The 19,285-nt window shown below is 42.9% G+C and overlaps 1 protein-coding gene across 1 annotated transcript in view; it reads left to right on the plus strand.

The window, feature by feature from the left end:
• Window positions 1-4,206: 4,206 nt before the first annotated feature.
• ttbk1a (tau tubulin kinase 1a) overlaps window positions 4,207-19,285 on the plus strand; it is a gene marked incomplete at its 3' end in the record, with an annotated part of 108,313 nt that continues 93,234 nt past the window's right edge. The window contains exons 1-2 of the mRNA XM_083634949.1: window positions 4,207-4,299; window positions 15,601-15,759. Coding sequence (XP_083491075.1) covers window positions 15,652-15,759 — 108 coding nt within the window. The 5' untranslated portion in view covers window positions 4,207-4,299; window positions 15,601-15,651. The remainder of the gene's footprint in view (window positions 4,300-15,600; window positions 15,760-19,285) is intronic.

Genomic DNA, 19,285 nt, shown 5'->3' on the forward strand with positions numbered 1-19,285 from the left:
AGCTAATTTCCTTGAAACAAGTTGGCAACACTGGCAGTTAGCAATGGCCAACAGATTGGGCAGTTTATGATCCACAGTTCATAGAAAACTTGCGGAAACTTTGGATTTATTTAACTTTGTAAATGAAGCAATTTAAAACTCATTACAAAAGTAACATATTACATGTAATCAGTGTTGGGGGTCATTACTCCAAAAAGTAATATACACATTACTTAAAATTAAGTAATGCTTTACTTTACTTAATTACTCCATGGAGAAAGTCATTCATTACCCTACTCGTTACATCACTTTTGCATTACTCCACAACATCGCCTTAGATGTGAGGTAATGAGCATATCTGCAGTCTGCACCCCTCAAAAGTTGTAGACCACACTGCCTAACCCTAACCCTAACCCTAACCACACTGCCATGTCCCTCCCATCTGCCTTGACCTCCTATGAAAGTTGCCACAATGGATCGGGCGGAGCGATCACTGCCTCTGATTGGCCTGAACCAACACTCCTCATGCCTAAACCTAACCAATCACTCCTCCCCGTCCCACCAGCCCATCCATAGAAATTAGCAACTTTTACAGTCAGCTATTGTTGTCTTACATAATTGTGCACATTTGATGTTTTTTCCATAATCCTGCAGATTCAACCCTGATCCTGCTGATAATTGAAGAACTTATGTAACGCAAGTAATGACATATAGCGTTTGATTTCGTAACTGTAATGTGATTACTGGAATTAGGAACAGTAATGCCTTACACTACTCGTTATGTGTAATGTGATTACTGGAATTAGGAACAGTAATGCCTTACACTACTCGTTATGTGTAATGTGATTGCAGTAATGCCTTACTTTGTAATGCGTTACCCCCAACACTGCATGTAATATATTACTTTTATCAGTAACTCAGTAATATAACGTATTACCAATATGATTTCAGTAATATTATACCAGTTACTTTGTCAAGTAACACAAGTTACAAATTGAGTTACTTAAAAAAAAATCCAAACACATATTTAACTAAAGATACAATAATTTCCTAATCAAATTGTGTGTTTTATGCAAATAACAACTATAGATGACAATAACAAAGGAAAAGCATAACATTTAGAATTTTGGACGGTTTACACTGACTTCAAGACAGTGGAAATAATTTTTTGGGATGGTTCTGGGGCGGCGATGTCATTCTGCTACTACTGTTATTTTGGAGAAAGAAATGCAAAAGTAGTGTAATAAGTAACGAGTTACTCTACACAAACAGTAATATTGTAAAGTAACTTAGTACTTTCAAATGAAAGTAACTAGTAATATGTAGTATATTACATTTTGAAATAAATTGCCCAACACTGAATGTAACAAAGTACATTACTTCAAACAAATTTGTACTTAAAGCCCCAATCAGTAAGATTTTTGACATTTTTTACTGTAATATAAGAGCTTTTTAGTCATAGGACATGGTAGATTGACTTGTAATAGGGAGACTCTCGACTTTATTTATCCCACACCGCCCTCCATTGGCCAGCCCTGGGACTAAACAGTTTGTCTGCCACGTCCCGTGGCAAGAAAAAAGAAAAAAGAAAAGGATGCGCGCATGCGCTGTACAGCGGAAGCGCTGTCTTCAGGAAAACAAGGAAGTAACTCGATTCGGATTTGCTACGAAAATGATGTTTCACGGAACTATGGATTATTATTTCATCACGTGGTGAGTACCCGATGTCACAACATGTACATAGAGCTTTCTGGCGCTGTGTTTTGTTGACTTTGAACGGCGATATCGTTATCGATACTATTGGACCCAGAGGGCGCAGTTTCTCCAATAGCAAAACTTGGAAAACTTACTGAATGGGGCTTTAAAGGATGGGTTTACCGATGGGGAATATGAATATATATTAATTCTTAAAAAATCTTAAATTTCGAATCCGTTGAAATTTTTGAAATTGCTTGTTCACAGCCAGAGAAAAAAAAAATGAAAAAAAAAAAAAAAAAAAAAAAAAAAAAAAAATGCGCCAGGTGACGCGTTTCGCGTCGAAACGCGTCACCTGGCCCAATTTTTTTTTTTTTCATTTATTTTTTTCTCTGGCTGTGAACAAGCAATTTCAAAAATTTCAACGGATTCGAAATTTAAGATTTTTTAAGAATTAATATATATTCATATTCCCCATCGGTAAACCCATCCTTTAAGTAAAAGTAGAATTACTGATAGCCGCACACACAAAAAAGCTACTCAATTACAGTAATGAGAGTAAATGTAATTAGTTACTTTCCACCTCTGCTTATTACAGAATGTGTCTTTCCTTCAACCTATCATAACAAAGCTGCAGGATGGAGGGACTATTACAGGAAACTGCAGTGTGCAGAATGCATGAGCATTATGGTTTCTTCACTATAACTATAGCCTATAAAACAACAGACAGGAAGCATGTCATACATGTGCTGTCTGCTGTGCAGAAAAGTGTCCAGCTGCAGTCCATAGTCTATCAATAAATGTATGTATTACGCCCCAGTAAATAACATTTTATGTTGTGCTTTTATTTTTAAGGTAAAATTACATAAAATGTCTTCCGTTATTTTTTCTGTCTATGTGTGTGTGTGACTTGAGACTGTTAATCTATGGATGGCTGAACTGTCTCAAGTTACTACAGTTAGATAGAGTAAGAGTAGCAGTAGGGTGAGTTTGCTTTCAAAATAAAAGCATAACTTTGTGGCGCACAGAACAAGAAAAATCATGTAAAAAATATTCATAGTAATAATTATATTGAATGTGAGATGAATCCCTGGCTGTAAAACAGTTAGTAAAAAGATTGTATTTTTTCATGGTGTCTATCACATTTCCTGATGAGAGATGTCCTCATGGTTGGGTTATATATATAACCGGCCCGGTATTGTGTTGTGTGTGTAAGGTCTGTGTGTGTTCTGGGCAGTTCCCAGCAGCACACTCTACCAGTTTGAAGTAGATCGGACGAATGGTTGTTGAGATAAACCACTTTTTGTGTTGCCAGTAGGTGGCGCTATGCCGAATTCCACAAAATTCACTCCAGTAGGTCCCCTAAAGTGCACTCAGCAAATTTTAAGTCGATCGGACAAACGGTTCTTGAAATAAACTTTAGGTGTTTGCCAGTAGGTGGCACTATGCTGAATAGCAGGAAATTCGGCACTGCACTCCATCAGGTCCCCCTAAGCACACTCCCCATGTTTGAAGTTGATCGGACAAACGGGTTTCATACGCTGCTCGGCCTCACTCGCAGCTCAGCTGCTCGGCCTCACTCGCAGCTCAGCTGCTCGGCTGTTGTGTGACCTCACCTGCTCTATTGGCATGTGCAGCTCACAATTGTTCAACTTCGCATCACTGATGATGTCACAATTGCTCAAGTGACCATCACTGATCACATCATGAACTGCTCGAGTGACGTCATATATATACTGTATATATATATATATATATATATATATATATATATATATACTGTATATATATATATATACTATATATATATATATATATATATATATATATATATGTATATATATAGGCAGCAGCCCATGTTCGTGAAAGAGAGATTTTATTTTGAAAGGTCTGACAGGATGTTGTGTTAGTGGGTTGTGTTGATGCGCACTGACTTGACGCTGCTAGTGGCAAAGCTGCAGTGCGGACAAACAGGCTGGAGCTGACAGAGAACCTGACACCCAAAGGCGCCCACCGACACCCATCCACACCCACCGACAGCCACTGACGGCCGGCCCACGTTCACCTGAGCAGGTTTTGGGGTGTCTGCTCGGTCTGTGCGGCTTTTTATTCTCTGGTTTGATCCCAGGCAGGCGCTGCAGCAGAGGCTCTCTGCAGTGTGAGGCTGAGCAGGTGAAGTCAGAGCATCTGGAGGACACAATCTGACGCTCTGAGCGGGACTAGTCTGTGCTCAGGCTCTCTGCTGGACTGCTGAGAAAGGCGCTGTCCTTTATGTGCTCGATGCCTGCGTAAAGCCGCCGGACGGGCCTGTGTGTGTGTGTGTGTGGGGGGGGCCTGTGTGTGTGTGTGTGTGTGTGTGTGTGTGTGTGTGTGTGTGTGTGTGTGTGTGTGTGTGTGTGTGTGTGTGTGTGTGTGTGTGTGTGTGTGTATTTGAGAGGAGACACGCGTGCTGGTTTGATCCCGGGGGGTTTGTGGGGGAGATGGTGGCTTGAGTCGTGGGACGCTTGAGGCCGCTTGGCCCGCTTCAGAGGAACGGTGGGGTTTCTGGCTCAGGACGTTTTGTGCCAAAATCAAATCCCAGATGAAGATTCCCAAAAGACGGAAAAGGAGCGGACTGTGCGCCAGGTAGGTCCAAAAACCTGCCCTGGCCCACAGCCAGCATCTATTACCTCCCCCCCCCCCCCCCCCTCCCCTCAGTCCTTCAGGCAGTCAGTCCACTTAAGTTGTGTATCCTCGTTACACATGTAATATGTCACTATACAAATGTCTTAATAGTCATGTGGGCAGAATGAATGCATACTGTACGCATGTTTGATAATGGGTCAGTGTGAGCCAGATATATTGATCAGGAGGATGTGGGACTGCGCCTGCGTAGAGAGGAGCCATGACTGTGCACTGCAGAGTGCAGAGGAGCTGATACAGAGAAAGAGCTTTTTATCTGCATCAGAACCTGTAGAACCATGTATCCATTCATTCATCCAGCCTATTCATTCATTTGTTACTCATCTACTAGTTTTGTGTGTGTTAACAGTAATGTCTGGTAACCTGTGTTGAGCTGCTGTGTGTGTTAACAGTAATGTCTGGTAACCTGTGTTGAGCTGCTGTGTGTGTTAACAGTAATGTCTGGTAACCTGTGTTGAGCTGCTGTGTGTGTTAACAGTAATGTCTGGTAACCTGTGTTGAGCTGCTGTGTGTGTTAACAGTAATGTCTGGTAACCTGTGTTGAGCTGCTGTGTGTGTTAACAGTAATGTCTGGTAACGGGTGTTGGTGCGTGTGTTAACAGTAATGTCTGGTAACCTGTGTTGAGCTGCTGTGTGTGTTAACAGTAATGTCTGGTAACGGGTGTTGGTGCGTGTGTTAACAGTAATATCTGGTAACCGGTGTTGGTGTGTGTGTTAACAGTAATGTCTGGTAACCTGTGTTGAGCTGCTGTGTGTGTTAACGCTGGTGTGTGTGTTGTAGGCATGGTTATGACATTTTGACGGTATGATAATCTTAGGCGAAAATACCACGGTTTCACGGTATCATGGATAATGCGCACATCTAAAATGTGTTATTATCTCTGGGTAAATTTGCCATTGAAACTTAAATGTATTTTATTTTTAATTATACCATGGTCTGGGTGAATCCTCTTTTCGGATTGGTCAGCAGGTGTGCATTCAAATCGTTTGACGCACACGTAGTCCGGCTCAAGTTTATTCACACGTTCTAAATTCATCCGTGTCCAACCTGCACAGCTCTTTAATCAAACAGCACAGCTAATGTTTTTCATCTCGCTCCTTCAGGCCGACAGAGCCGATCTCATCATTTGTGAAAATCTTGATATTGATTTGGGGACAATAGAGAGCTAAAGTGAAACGTCACTTCCTGCTTTCTCCCTGTACCAGCGCTGCGAAAAATATGAATGGCGGTGGACGGAGAATAAGGTTACTTTTTTTGATCCCGTTTGAATTGTGCCACGGGGTGCCAACGCTAATTTTGTCAATTTAAAACGTAACTTTGCATGTCAAGAAAGTCGCAGTTTGTCGCCAAACTGTTGCACTAGAAGTTAAAAATCAGAAAGACTACATGCACTGTCGCCTAAGTGACGTCACTTTCTCTACCGGCAAAGCTGAAGACCGGCTACAAGCTAAGGTTAGCTTTTTGGCTCAGCTGAGCCAATAAAAGGTTTTCATCCATGAGCTGAGCGGACTAGATTCCCTCCATCATACCAGCTCGTATCCAAGGTTCATACTATTTACTGGAACAGTGAACAACGTTTCCATTGCACGAGAAGCAGAGGGGATGGTAATGATGTTCCAGGTATTAGTCAGTTCCCTAAGTGTTGCTAGGTAAACAGTAACTTGTGAAAAAACGTTAGATGTTGATTGCAAAACTTGCACCAAAAATTTGCAAATGCTTTTATATTGTTGGCAAATGACTATGGTATATGCGAGATAATCAACTCTGCACTTCGTGGAGGCAACCACCCTCCGCTATCGCATCAGCTGGTTTTTCACCCCCACCTCGTGCGTTAAAATGATTGTTTATCCCTTACATAATATAGAACATTTGGAACATTAGCTAATGTGGAATGTAGCTTTGTCTTCCACGTACAAAATCATCGCCTGCATTTTAATCCCATTTGTTTATGTGACTCTTGTCAGCTAGCTAGCTGCAGGCTTCAGGCAGCTAGCTAGCTGCAGGCTTCAGGAAGCACTAGGCTGGCTAGTGAACTACCGGTAGTCCTGTCCTGTCTGGGCGGGAGCACTTAGGCCATGTTCAGACTAGGAGGCCAAATCTGATTTGTGAACTTTAGTGACCTATTAATGATTCTATCCAGATTGGTTTGATGTCTGGACGCTCCAAGTCTGATTTGTGTCACTGTTCCCAAACCACATATGGAGGTAGTTTCCAATCTGCTTTCGACTGATGTGACTTCAGTGTGGACGCGCTGATCACCCAAATCAGATTTGAGAGTGTCTTTTGCAGGGGGGCGGGGAAGAGCAGAGAGCAGACATGCGAACACTGCCAGAAACATTGTATGTTGGCTCATTCGCTCATTGTATCTTGGACACACAGATCCGACTTGAACACTTGCCCAAATCAGATTTGTGGCAGTCCGGACACACTTCCAAATCAGATTTGGGAAACCAATCAAGATAATGATGATTAACGACTTTAGCAGCAAATCGGATTTGCCTGTAATGTGAACATGGCCTTACAGTGCCGCACATACACAACTCACACCGTGTATGACTGTGTCACGCGCCACCGCCGGCCAATGGTGTAACAGGCTGCATGTGTTGGTGTGTCGCGTGACCCGTGTACTGTATGTGTGCTAACCTGTGTTGGTGTGTGGGTTAACAGTAATGTGTGTTAACCTGTGTTGCTGTGTGGGTTTTTGTAGGCTTAATTAGAAATCTCCGCCATGTTGGTTCGTCAGGGAAAAAGTCTATGGGGTTTTAGAATGGGGATTTCACTTAAATGCATCAAATAACGTCTGTGGTTAACAAAAGTTTATGGGAACGCGGATTTGGGTTCAGCAGGATAATCTTCACAAACGTTAATCACTGTTATGCCTTTTGAAGTGTTTTCTAAAAAGCAAGTAAAAAAAAAACGCATTTACTAGGGGTGCTCCGATCCGGCTAAGCCACGATCCGATCCGATTCCGATTCCTGGGGTCACGATCCGATTCCAGAATCGATTCTCGATTCCAACGATTCTCGATTCCAACGATTCTCGATTCCAGAATCTAGAATCGATTCTCAATTATGTAGTTTTATATTGCAATAACACACAAAGGTAAATATAAGAAGTGTATTAATGCTGAACTTCAAATTCAACTTCTGTATTACAGTCAGGGCCTAAATTCATTTTGCAAACTAGGGGGGAATTCCCCCCTTATGTTCTTCAGATAAGATGGATTTATAGGCTGGGGGGGATCTGTAGACTTTGAGAAGGATTTATAGATTTTGGGGGGAATACATTAACCAGAGTTCTTACGTGCAAGAGGTGGTGGCACCGTGGCAGTACAGTACACAAATGACATGAACATTTGGACACTTATTCAGCCGGTATCTTGCATCTTGCGTTCAGGTGCACTGTGTGTGTTTTTTTTTTAAAGATTTTAAGAATCGATTCTTGGGAGTTTGGAATCGATCCAGGAATCGTGGCATTAAGAATCGCGATCCTTTCAGAATCGATTTTTTGGAGCACCCCTAGCATTTACGTTCCAAAAGTCATAAAAGTTATTCACGTTTGTGAAGATTATCCTGCTGAACGCAAATTCGCACTCCCATAAACTTTTGTTAACCATAGACCTTATTTCATGCATTTAAGTGAAATCCCCATTCTAAAACCCCATTCACTTTTCCCATGACGAACCCAAGCAGACTCATTCCTGCCATGCTCTATGTGTGCTAACCTGTGTTGGTGTGTGTGCTAACAGTAATGTGTGCTAACCTGTTTTGGCGTGTGTGTTAACAGTAATGTGTGCTAACCTGTGTTTGGTTATGCAGGCTGACAGAGGCAGGGGATTTGTTGTAAACCGTCAGGTTTTCCAGCAGCTCAGAACTATGGTGAGCTCTCTCTGCTCCGCTCTGGCTGCTGGCTCTCAGCTGCTCTAAACTCAGAACAACTGGAATGATGCAACCCGGCTTCTGGCAGAGCACCCCCCCTGTCCCCCCTGCCCCCCACTCTCCTGTTAAGAGACTAGTCCTCTACAACTCCTAAACACCAGAAGGACAGGAGGACACTGAGGTCTGGAATAGAGAAGATCTTTGGCAGGATGTCTCACTCTGATCTGCTGTTGAGACGCTTTGATCACATTCAACTGCTGGAACCACAGCATGGCCCTCCAATAGCCTATACATTCTAGAGATGTCATATCAGTATTGGGATATCGGTATTGGGTGCCGATACTGACGTAATTCACATATCGGATAGGTATCGGGAATGACGTCGCCGATCCACGTTCCGATCCGATCCAGATTCCATTCATACATGTAGCTTGTGCTGGACCATAAACCCACCATAACATAACATGAAACAATGCTAGTAAGTAGTAGTAGTAGTAGTAGTAGTAGTAGTAGTAGTAGTAATGTGCTAGTAATGTTAGCAGTTAGCCAATCTGGGAACCCAGAGTCTATTTTTATTTGAAAAATAGACTCTGGGAGAGCCCTACCGTTTTTCCCAGCATCCTGTAGCCTACAGCGCACCTTTCCTGCCACGTCACTTCCTTTTCCACTGTTTACAGTCTAAATAGCAACTTGCGCCGTGACTTTCCAGTCATTTTCCAGTGTTGTTGTAAGACGAGTTGACGTCTTCTATGCAGTGTGTTTATGCGTTAACATTATTAGCGAATAGTCGAAACAGCCGTGGAAAAGGAAGTGACGGTGGCAGGAGAGGCGCGCTGTACAGGAAGCTGGGAAAAACGGTTGTAGGGCTCTCCCAGTCTATTTTTCAAATAAAAATAGACTCTGCGTCCCCAGATTGGCAATTAGCGAACTCTACTGTTCTTAGTTTTGGAATTACTTTAGACGTATAAATATTTGGTGGGTTTTCCACTTTACCAAATGTGGTAAATTGGCAGGGGTGTTTAATTGTCAGTTTGTTGAAACGTTATTTTGATCATTTTGGGTGGATCAATTGTTTTGGAAATATCTAATGACCTTTATTAATTGTTGAATTTAATATTGTGGAATATTATCAACCAGGTAACTAATGCTATGAGTTAATTGATGACCAAAGTTTGGTCATCAAGTAATCAACTAAACACTAAATGATGTCACAGTATAGGAGCCAGCTTCTATGTAAAGGTGGATTGGAATCAATATCAGCAGATATCCAAATTTGGATCGGAATTGGATCGGAACTGAAAAAAAGTGGATTGGTGCATCTCTAGTCTACATTCACTGAAATTAGCTATACTTTACTTAATAGCTCATGTCAGGCCATGGTATATGGTTATTATATCACAGCTAAACCCATGTCACACCAATCAAACATTATCCAACAACTGCCATTGGCAGCTGTTGAAGCAGGGTTTGTCATGTGGCCAAACAGAAGAGGAAGTAAGGACAGCGTCATCCGCGCTCCCCCTTTTCATTTCGTTATATAAAGTGACTTCTGAGTTTTCGTCCCAAGTTTTTGTCTCGCGTCCACCTGAACGGGATAGTGCATCAGCACTGGGCACTATCCACCCCAGCAGCATGAGCTGTCCGAGGGAAGCTAAAGCATCGCCTGGGCTGGGACAAGTTAAGCTAGCCAGGTAGGCTAGCCACCTCTCGTTCCCTCTAATGACAGCCTTTCTAGCTACTCTTACTTGCTATCCATGTTCTTTCATATGTTACGGAACCATTAGTGCCAGTTAAACCCCTAGACATAGAAGATATGAGCCTGAATATGATTATTGAGACAACTGGGCACATAGAACATAACAACAGACAAACACAGATTGAACATCTGACCAAACATCTCCAAACAAGGACAGACAGCCATGGCACACCAAACAAACATCTGTGTTTGTTGTAGAATGTTCGATTGGTGGGCCATGGGTTTTAAGGGCCATTGTTTAGCCCCTTAGCTGTCATATAATAACCATATACCATGGCCTGAAGTAAGCTAGCAAAACAGGGGACACCTCGGCATTCCGAAATGTCGGCACTCTGAAATACCGGCATTCCGACAAAATTGAGATCTGTCTCGCCATTGCGAAAGAACCCTAACCCTAACCCTAACCCGGGGGACCGGCTGGAGCTAACCTCTCCCAGACCCCACGTCTAAACCTAACCTCTCCCACCCCCCACGCCTAAGCCTAACCTACCCCAGAACCTAACCTCTCCCACCCCCCACGCCTAAGCCTAACCTACCCCAGAACCTAACCCTAAACCTAACCTCTCGGCGAAACATTTTTTGGAGATAAAAAGGGCCGCCTCTCCGAAAGCATAGAAGTCAATGATCGGAATGCCGACACTTCGGAATGGCGAGATGACCCCAGCAAAACAGGCTAGTGTTATTGTCGCAGTCTCCGGGTTAGCAGTCAAATGCTATTTTCTCAGCAACCGAGCAACTAAGCAAGAAATGGATTTCAGAATTGAAACCGGTGTGAATTGCACAAGTTAGTCAGCTTTTTCTGTAGTGCTGCTTAAACGCCCTTCTCGCAAGTCTAGCTGTGGTATATGCTCCATATAGCATGCTATGGACCAATGAGATTGCTTGATTCAAACTACCCATTTTATAAACTATATTATACTATACTAAACCATATTATACTAATAATATAGGCGTACAATGCTATATAGTATTATAATATATTATCCTATACTATGAAATAGTAAAACTATACTTAACTATATACTATAATAGACTAGGCTGTACTATACTGTGTACTGAACTATGCAGCATAATACTACACTATATAATTAGTATTCTTTATGACTAGTGTAGACAATCTGGGGAAATGCTGTGGTCCCACCCCTCTGCAGTGATTGGCTGGCGGCTCAGTGGCGTATTGACAACTGCAGCAGGTCTCACTACATGTACACTGATCCCACTGACAGATGGCTCAGTCTGTGTCACTGCAGGTGTAGAGAGGGAGGGACAGGCCAGACTGGGAGGTGCACGGGAGGAGGGACAGGCCAGACTGGGAGGTGCAGGTGTAGAGAGGGAGGGACAGGCCAGACTGGGAGGTGCACGGGGAGGCTTCTAGTAGTAGACATTTTATTCATCTTTGACAGTTTTACAAAATGTATATACAGATAAATAAATAACATATAGCTTATTATGCCTACCCTTTTTACATGACATGTTTTTGTCTAAAAATGTAATGTGAAAATGGTAGGTATAAGTAGGGATATATCGGCAATCATATCGGTATCAGCTGATGTTACAAAATTTTTAACATATCAGCATCGGTCCGATGTTGCAATGTTAATATCGGGTATCGGCATCAGCCAAAATGGTCACATTGAGAGGAAACAATGCGGCAAATCTATGATTTATGGGCTTTTCCAAATGTTTTTGAAATAATGAAATGCATTGCTTTTTCAAATTCACAGTGTTTACATGTGTTTTTCAGTATGTACAAAAATGTGATTATCATAGAAATCAGTTTTTATACAGATCATATCGACATCGGCAAATATCGGTTATCGGGCATAACAGCAATGTTAATATCGGTTATCGGTATCAGCCAAAATTCTCATATCAGTGGATCACTAATAATAAGTTATAGCTTCAGCCTATACCTTTTCGGTCATCCATTTGATGTCTTATTGTTATTTATTTCTCTGTATATAGATGGTTTTCATGGAATTGTGTTGATAGGGATTACAGTTTGGAACCTATCTTATGTCCTGGCAGTTATTGTACCAGCAAACACTGCAACATGAAGTGAGCTGGGGGGAATTTATAATGTTGATGTTGTCGAGTCAAAACATCTATATACAGTATTTTGTAAAACTGTCAAAGATGACCAAAATACATTTCTACTACTACTACTACTAGAAGCCTCCTCCTGCACCTCCCAGTCTGGTTCGTCCCTCCCGTCAGAGACACAGTGGACCGACAGACAGACAGACAGACAGACAGACTCCATGATCCAGCTGAGCTGTGCATGCATGACTGACTGACGGCCCGTGGCATTGCATGCAGAATAGCATGGTCTGAGGACTGACATGCATCACTTTGAACCTAAAGTCTAACCCCACAAACCCACTGAAAACCCATAACCATTCATGGCAGATTGGACCCCATATAGACTGTCCCCTCCAGCTCAGGTCTACTGACTGGAGCCCTGATGGACAGTCACTGCCATGTAGGTTGCAGTTTACAGGGTCAACTAGCTCAGTGTGAGGAATCAATGCCATATTTAGTATTGTACTATGTAACATTAGTCACGTAGATGCTGATCTGGTTCAGACTGCTATATTATATTTACATTTATTATTATTAAATTTTTGGGGTTGATTTTATTTGGATAGTCCACCTACAGAGAGTCTACAGAGTACATTTCAACAGCTTATTAAGATTCAAAATGTATTTAATAGTCATTATTATGCACTTCCATACATAAAAACGAAATATTTTGCTTTAAAGAAAACTGAAAAAAGTATGAGGCAAAGACAGTGTAAGGATGAATAATAATCAATAAATATTAGGGGTGTCAAAATAAATCGTTTAATTGATGCATCGCGATGCGGACGTGTCGAGATGCATCAAATCGGTTCGTTGACAGATAATCGCTGAATTGTTTATGTTTAAATTTCTGTTGACATTAAGATTTTAAAGCACTTTCTAAGTAAACTAGAATGACCGCACCAACAGAGCAATCGACATCCATGTCTCTCGAGACTTTGACGTTTGAGCCAAATGTGAAGAAATTCCGTCAAGGTGTTACTGAGATATGGTGTTACCGAGCTTGAAAAGGGCATTTGTGAGGTCACACTGACCTTGACCTTTGACCACCAAAATGTAATCAGTTCATCCTTGAGTCCAAGTGGACATTTGAGGCAAATTAGATGAAATTCTGTCAAGGTTTAACTGAGATATCACGTTAATGAGCATGAAACGAGCGGTTGTGAGGTCACAGTGACCTTGAACTCTGACCACCAAAATCGAATTAGTTCATCCTTGAGTCCAAGTCGATGCTTGAGCCAAGTTGGAAGAAATTCCGTTAAGGCGTTCCTGAGATATCCCGTTAACGAATGTGGGAACGGCATTCGTGAGGTCACAATGACCTTGAACTCTGACCACCAAAATCGAATTTGTTCATCCTTGAGTCCAAGTCGATGTTTGAGGCAAATGTGATGAAATTCCGTCAAGGCGTTCCTCCGATATCGCGTTAACGAAACATCGGACAACTTGATATTTATCTGACTGCTTGTATTAATTGATGAAAAAGTAGCCATGTGCAGTAATAATATTATAGAAAATTGAGGATGTGAGACTTGCAGCTGCAATACTTTGAGCTGTATCGAGATGCATTGTGGAATCGAATCGAATCGAAGACAGACGAATCGTAATCGAATCGAATCGTGAGGCCAGTGAAGATTCACGGGCGAGTGGGTTTCCGTCTCTGATAGCGGTGTGGCTTCAGGCGTCTGTGGAGCGCTGCGTGCTTGAATCGGGCGCAATCCTCACACGAGTACTCCTGAGCTTGCCGTGCTTTTGGTATTTGGTATGCAGAGGGGGTGAGGGTCGCAGCCAGAAATCCTCAATAATCCGCACGGGCACGGGCGGGGCTAGGGGGGATCCCGGGGGGACTCGCCCTTATGGCTAGTGTGGGAGCTAGCCATAGCATCGGTGAAATCTGACTTGGTAACACTGGACACTTTCCAACGGCGGTGACTGGCTTGTTACTGTCGCTGCGTGACTCAGGCTGAAGTCGTGTGACGATAAGTGGCTTCCTTCATCGAGGGATAGTTTTTTCTAACATTGAGACAGGTGTAGGGTCTGTCACTAACTAACTAACTAACGCTACTACCAACGTAGTCGCTAAAACCACTGTGAACAGTGAACAGTGGCAATGACAGTTGACAATTCAACAATTCAATGTTGTTTTAACAGCTTATTAGTTGAGATTCAACAAACAGATTATGTGTGCTTCCCATTCCACACCTGCACCTATGTATATCTAGATATGTCACACACCTGCATCGATATCTAAGTTATGTTCATGAATTGTCACATAATACTCTATAGATAATCTGTTAATCAGCTGAATTGTTGAATGTCAATAAGGTGTTGAAATGTTACACACACACTCTGTAGACTCTATACAGCTGGACTATCCAAATAAAGTGTATTTGGTAATGCCATGCAGATGGTTATCTAGTTCACACTGGTATGTTATATGTAGCATCTTATACTATGTTCAGTATGTTATCATGTCAGGTTGGCAGACATCCAAACATCGAGCGGCGGTTCCCGTCAGGATGAAACCAGAGAGGCCAGTCCGGCCCGCTACCTGTCACATGATATTTGCTCCAGTCACTGCAAATACCATCAACTACACCCCGCCTCACCCTGCCCCCCGCGCCCCTCCCCACCCCAGACAGCGGCCCCCCCAGCAGCCCGTAGCCTGATCCAGCTCGCAGCTAGGGGAATGGCTTCAGCCATTTATAATGCCTGTTATTAATAATGCTACGACCGTCCCAGTGGCCGCCAGCAGAGATGTGGACTCCAGTCATTGTGATTTGGACTCGAGTCGACTCAAGTCACTGTTTTGATGACTTGCAACTTGACGTGACGGAAAAGAAATGGCTCGAGACTTTACTTGAGACATGATGACTCAAATGACTTGTTTGGATTAATTTCAGTTTAAATATTTAAATATTAAATATTAATGTTCACATTACAACTGTCTGTTACCTGGCTGCCTGGTATGCGAGCGCACACTGGGAATGGCATTGTCATGATTGGATGACTACCCTGTCAATCAGTATTTCATTTCACTCTTTCAAGGTGATGGGGAGGGAATGTTTGGGGTGTTTTTGATTGAGAAGAAGTTGAGAAATTACCTTTTTATGAAGGTATTTTATTTTTTATTTATTTTTTATTACATTTATTTCACTGAATATCAATAATTATAATACAAATTCAATTCATTGTCATGCTTTTCGAATAGGTTAGATAAATTGGTCAATAATATTATTAGACGGGTAATAATACCTTGTGTTTTCTCGTTATAAAGACCGGTAAGGTAAGACTGCAGGTAAGACTGACTTGACTTGCCCAATAAAAAATGACTTGGAGTCTGCTTGAGACTTGGACCAAATGACTTGAGTCACATGTCTGGCCACCAGTACTGGGATGCTCCCAGTGTGAAGCAGGGCGGAGTTCACTGAACCTTCCCTGCACGAGTAGAGGGTGCATAAAGTGTCTGTTCTTTAACACCAGCTGCTGTCCTGCCCCCCCCCCCCCCCCCCCCCCTCCCCCCTCAGATAAATGGCTCGTTTAAGCTGGGAGCTGCTCGCGTGCTGTCAGGCTGGCAGATGCAGTGCCTAGTGCCGGGCCTCCAGGACAACGCCAACATGAACGGGACGGCTGAGCAGGCCGACATCCTGCCGCCCAACTGCATGGTCAAAGACCGCTGGAAAGTGGTGAGTCAGCAGCAAGACCCCTCCCACACACACACACACACACACACACACACACACACAGGGGCGAATTAACAAAGAATGGATTGCAGCCGCTAATAGCACCATGAATTGCATATCATTTGCAACTGCTATTTGCTCCATCTCAAGGACCGATTCACAAAAGATATTACACTAATGATATGCCAGCACAAACATGCCCATAACGTGATATTACACTAATGATATGCCAGCGCAAACACGCCCATAACGTGATATTACACTAATAATATGCCAGCGCAAACACGCCCATAACGTGATATTACACTAGGGCTGGGACGGATCACGGATAATCCGTGACCCGTACGGATCAGCCCCCACGGTTCGGCACACGGTTCGGAACGTTGTGGTCCGCGGACCCCCCCCCCCCCCCCTTTCGTTTCATTTAACGTTTAACGTTAGTGTATGAGAATGCCTGCAGCGCAGCCAGACACAGACAGGCATCATCATGGCAAGCACAAGTGAGCTTCCTCATCCCTTCACTGTAAAGTCTCTCTGAAGGCTGTGGCTAGTGGCTACTAAAGACAGCGTCACACAAACTTATTTCAACACCTCTGAAAAAGCACAGGAATGCGAGCAGCATGTTGCGCGCTGCACAACATAGCGAGAGCCACAACAGACCAAATCAGCGGGGATGTTTACATTTACTTCCGGGTACCCCTGAGGTCCACACATTATAATGGCGGTGGACGGCACAACTGTGTTGAAGACAAAAACAGACAAAGAAGACAAAAATGGTTCGTCCGTGTTGTGTTGTTGTTTAATATCATTCATAACAACACTTTCACTAACGTTAGTGGAGACCAGACTAGCTAATTTACCTGTTGGACCAGACCAGAGTAGACTTGAAGCTAAATTAAATTAACGTGGGGTCAGTAGCTCTGTCTGTAACGTTAACGAGTCTGCAAAAAAACAGCAAGTTTGACAGACAAACAAACGTTATTAGCTAGCTAACTAGGGCTGGGACGGATCAGAAAACCCACGGATCGGATCGCGTGACGGATTTTGAGCCACGGATCACGGATTTTTCGGATCAGCAAAAAAAAATAAAATAGGCTATATCAGATTTTTTCTCTCAAAATTAGATTTTCGATTTGAATTTTTAATACTATTATACTTCTCTAACCATTTGTTGCCCTGCACAGCTCAAAAAATATTTTTTTCTCATGACACAATTTATGCTTTTACTCTGAAGGCAAAACAACCCAACTTCCTGTTTTAGGTGGCATTGCGCCTAACTTCCTGGCTGTTGCGTGCTAACGTAGTCACATGACACGGGTACAGACCAGACCGGGTGAGTCTGGAAACATAACGTTGATGCTACGTTAAGCTACTCGGTGTCCCCACGTGTTGTTTTGTTGTTATGTGTCCAAGGCAACATTTCACCGTCCGGTGATGTGTTCGTGAAACGTGTGCGCGTGTGTGTGTGTGTGCGTGTTGTGGCTCTGGCTATCTTGTGCAGCGCGCAACATGCTGCTCGCATTCCTGTGCTTTTTCAGAGGTGTTGAAATAAGTTTGTGTGACGCTGTCTTTAGTAGCCACTAGCCACAGCCTTCAGATATACTTTACAGCGAAGGGTTGAGGAAGCTCACTTGTGCATGCCATGATGATGCCTGTCTGTGTCTGGCTGCGCTGCAGGCGTTCTCATACACTAACGTTAAACGTTAAATGAAACAAACGGGGGGGGAGGGGGGTCCGCGGACCACGACGTTCCGAACCGTGTGCCGAACCGTGGGGGCTGATCCGTACGGGTCACGGATTATCCGTGATCCGTCCCAGCCCTATAGCTAACACTACATAAAACAAACACAGAAGAAAGGCTAGATACGTCGGACAAGCATGTTTACCAACCGTTTAACCATTTAAATTGAAAGTAGTCGGCCGAAAACAGCGAGAGGGTTTGACAGCATTTATTTGACAACACGCACATTTAAACCTGCCGCCTTCCCCAAGTGGTACCCGGAAGTAAATTTGTTTACATGGTGACGTCACGGTGATTTGGTCTACACGCACACACACGCGCGCACACGTTTCACGAACACATATCACCGGACGGTGAAATGTTGCCTTGGACACATAACAACAAAACAACAAAACAACACGTGGGGCCACCGAGTAGCATAAAGTAGCATCAACGTTATGTTTCCAGACTCACCCGGTCTGGTCTGTAGCCTACCCGTGTCAAGTGACTACGTTAGCACGCAACAGCCAGGAAGTTAGGCGCAGTGCCACCTAAAACAGGAAGTTGCCTTCAGAGTAAAAGCATAAATTGTGTCATGAGGAAAAAAATAGTTTTTGAGCTGTGCAGGGCAACAAATGGTTAGAGAAGTATAATAGTATTAAAAATTCAAATCGAAAATCAAATTTTGAGAGGAAAAATCTGATATAGCCTATTTTTTCTTTTTTTGCTGATCCGAAAAATCCGTGATCCGTGGCTCAAAATCCGTCACGCGATCCGATCCGTGGGTTTTCTGCTCCGTCCCAGCCCTATATTACACTAATGATATGCCAGCGCAAACACGCCCATAATGTGATATTACACTAATGATATGCCAGCGCAAACATGCCCATAACGTTTGGTTGCCGAGTGCAATTTGCCCCCGTTTTCAAGTATTTAAATGTTGCCTTTGCACTCTCTCCCTTTCCTCCTTTATTTCACTGACCAACTGAGCATCAAATTCCATATAATTTCACACATTAGATTATCCCCATTATACCTTCAGAATAACAGTGATGAGACACAGAGCTCCTGGATATGAAACATGAGTGATTCTGTCCGTGGATAAACTGAAAGATTAATTGCATAATGTTGTGCTTCTGTATGTCCGTGGGAGAGCGGTGCGTAAAGTACGTCCCCAAAATGATGTGATCGACAGAGCTTATTATACTACATGTACAAATATTTTCCATTTAGCAAACGTTATCCATACTGGTTATTTCCTATGATTTAACACTATACCACTGTAAGGTATAGGCTCTAGGCCAGGGCTCTTCAGTTGGCGGCCCGTGGGCCGGATGCGGCCCGCGCTGGAATTAATTTCTTTTTTTTTACAGTGCACCTGAACGCAACATGCAAGATACCCGCTGAATAAGTGTCGAAATGTTCATGTAATTCTGGCCAATACTCCACTTCTGTTATAGCATTTCAGTCTGGAATATAGAATATCTTTCAATAATCTTTATGACTAAAAGGCTAAAAGTAATCTCATGTGTAAGAAATTACTGTTCTACATTGAAGTAAACATTCAAATAATTAACTCGTTATTTTGGTTGTTGCTCAAGCACGTTTGGCTGTACTATATAATACGAGGGATCAGCCGATAAGCACTTTGCTAAACAAACCGCTGGGTGGAAACGGTAATGAGACCCTATGGAGCCAACCGTGAGTCTCTCACTGTAGCCCCGGCTATGCCGTTTACATTTTAAAAATTGCGACAGTTCACACAACTTTAACTAAACATGCATGTATTATATATCAGACTCTTCAGCT

Source organism: Poromitra crassiceps, assembly GCF_964638095.1.
Source record: "Poromitra crassiceps genome assembly, chromosome: 4".
In the NCBI taxonomy this organism is placed as follows: domain Eukaryota; kingdom Metazoa; phylum Chordata; class Actinopteri; order Beryciformes; family Melamphaidae; genus Poromitra; species Poromitra crassiceps.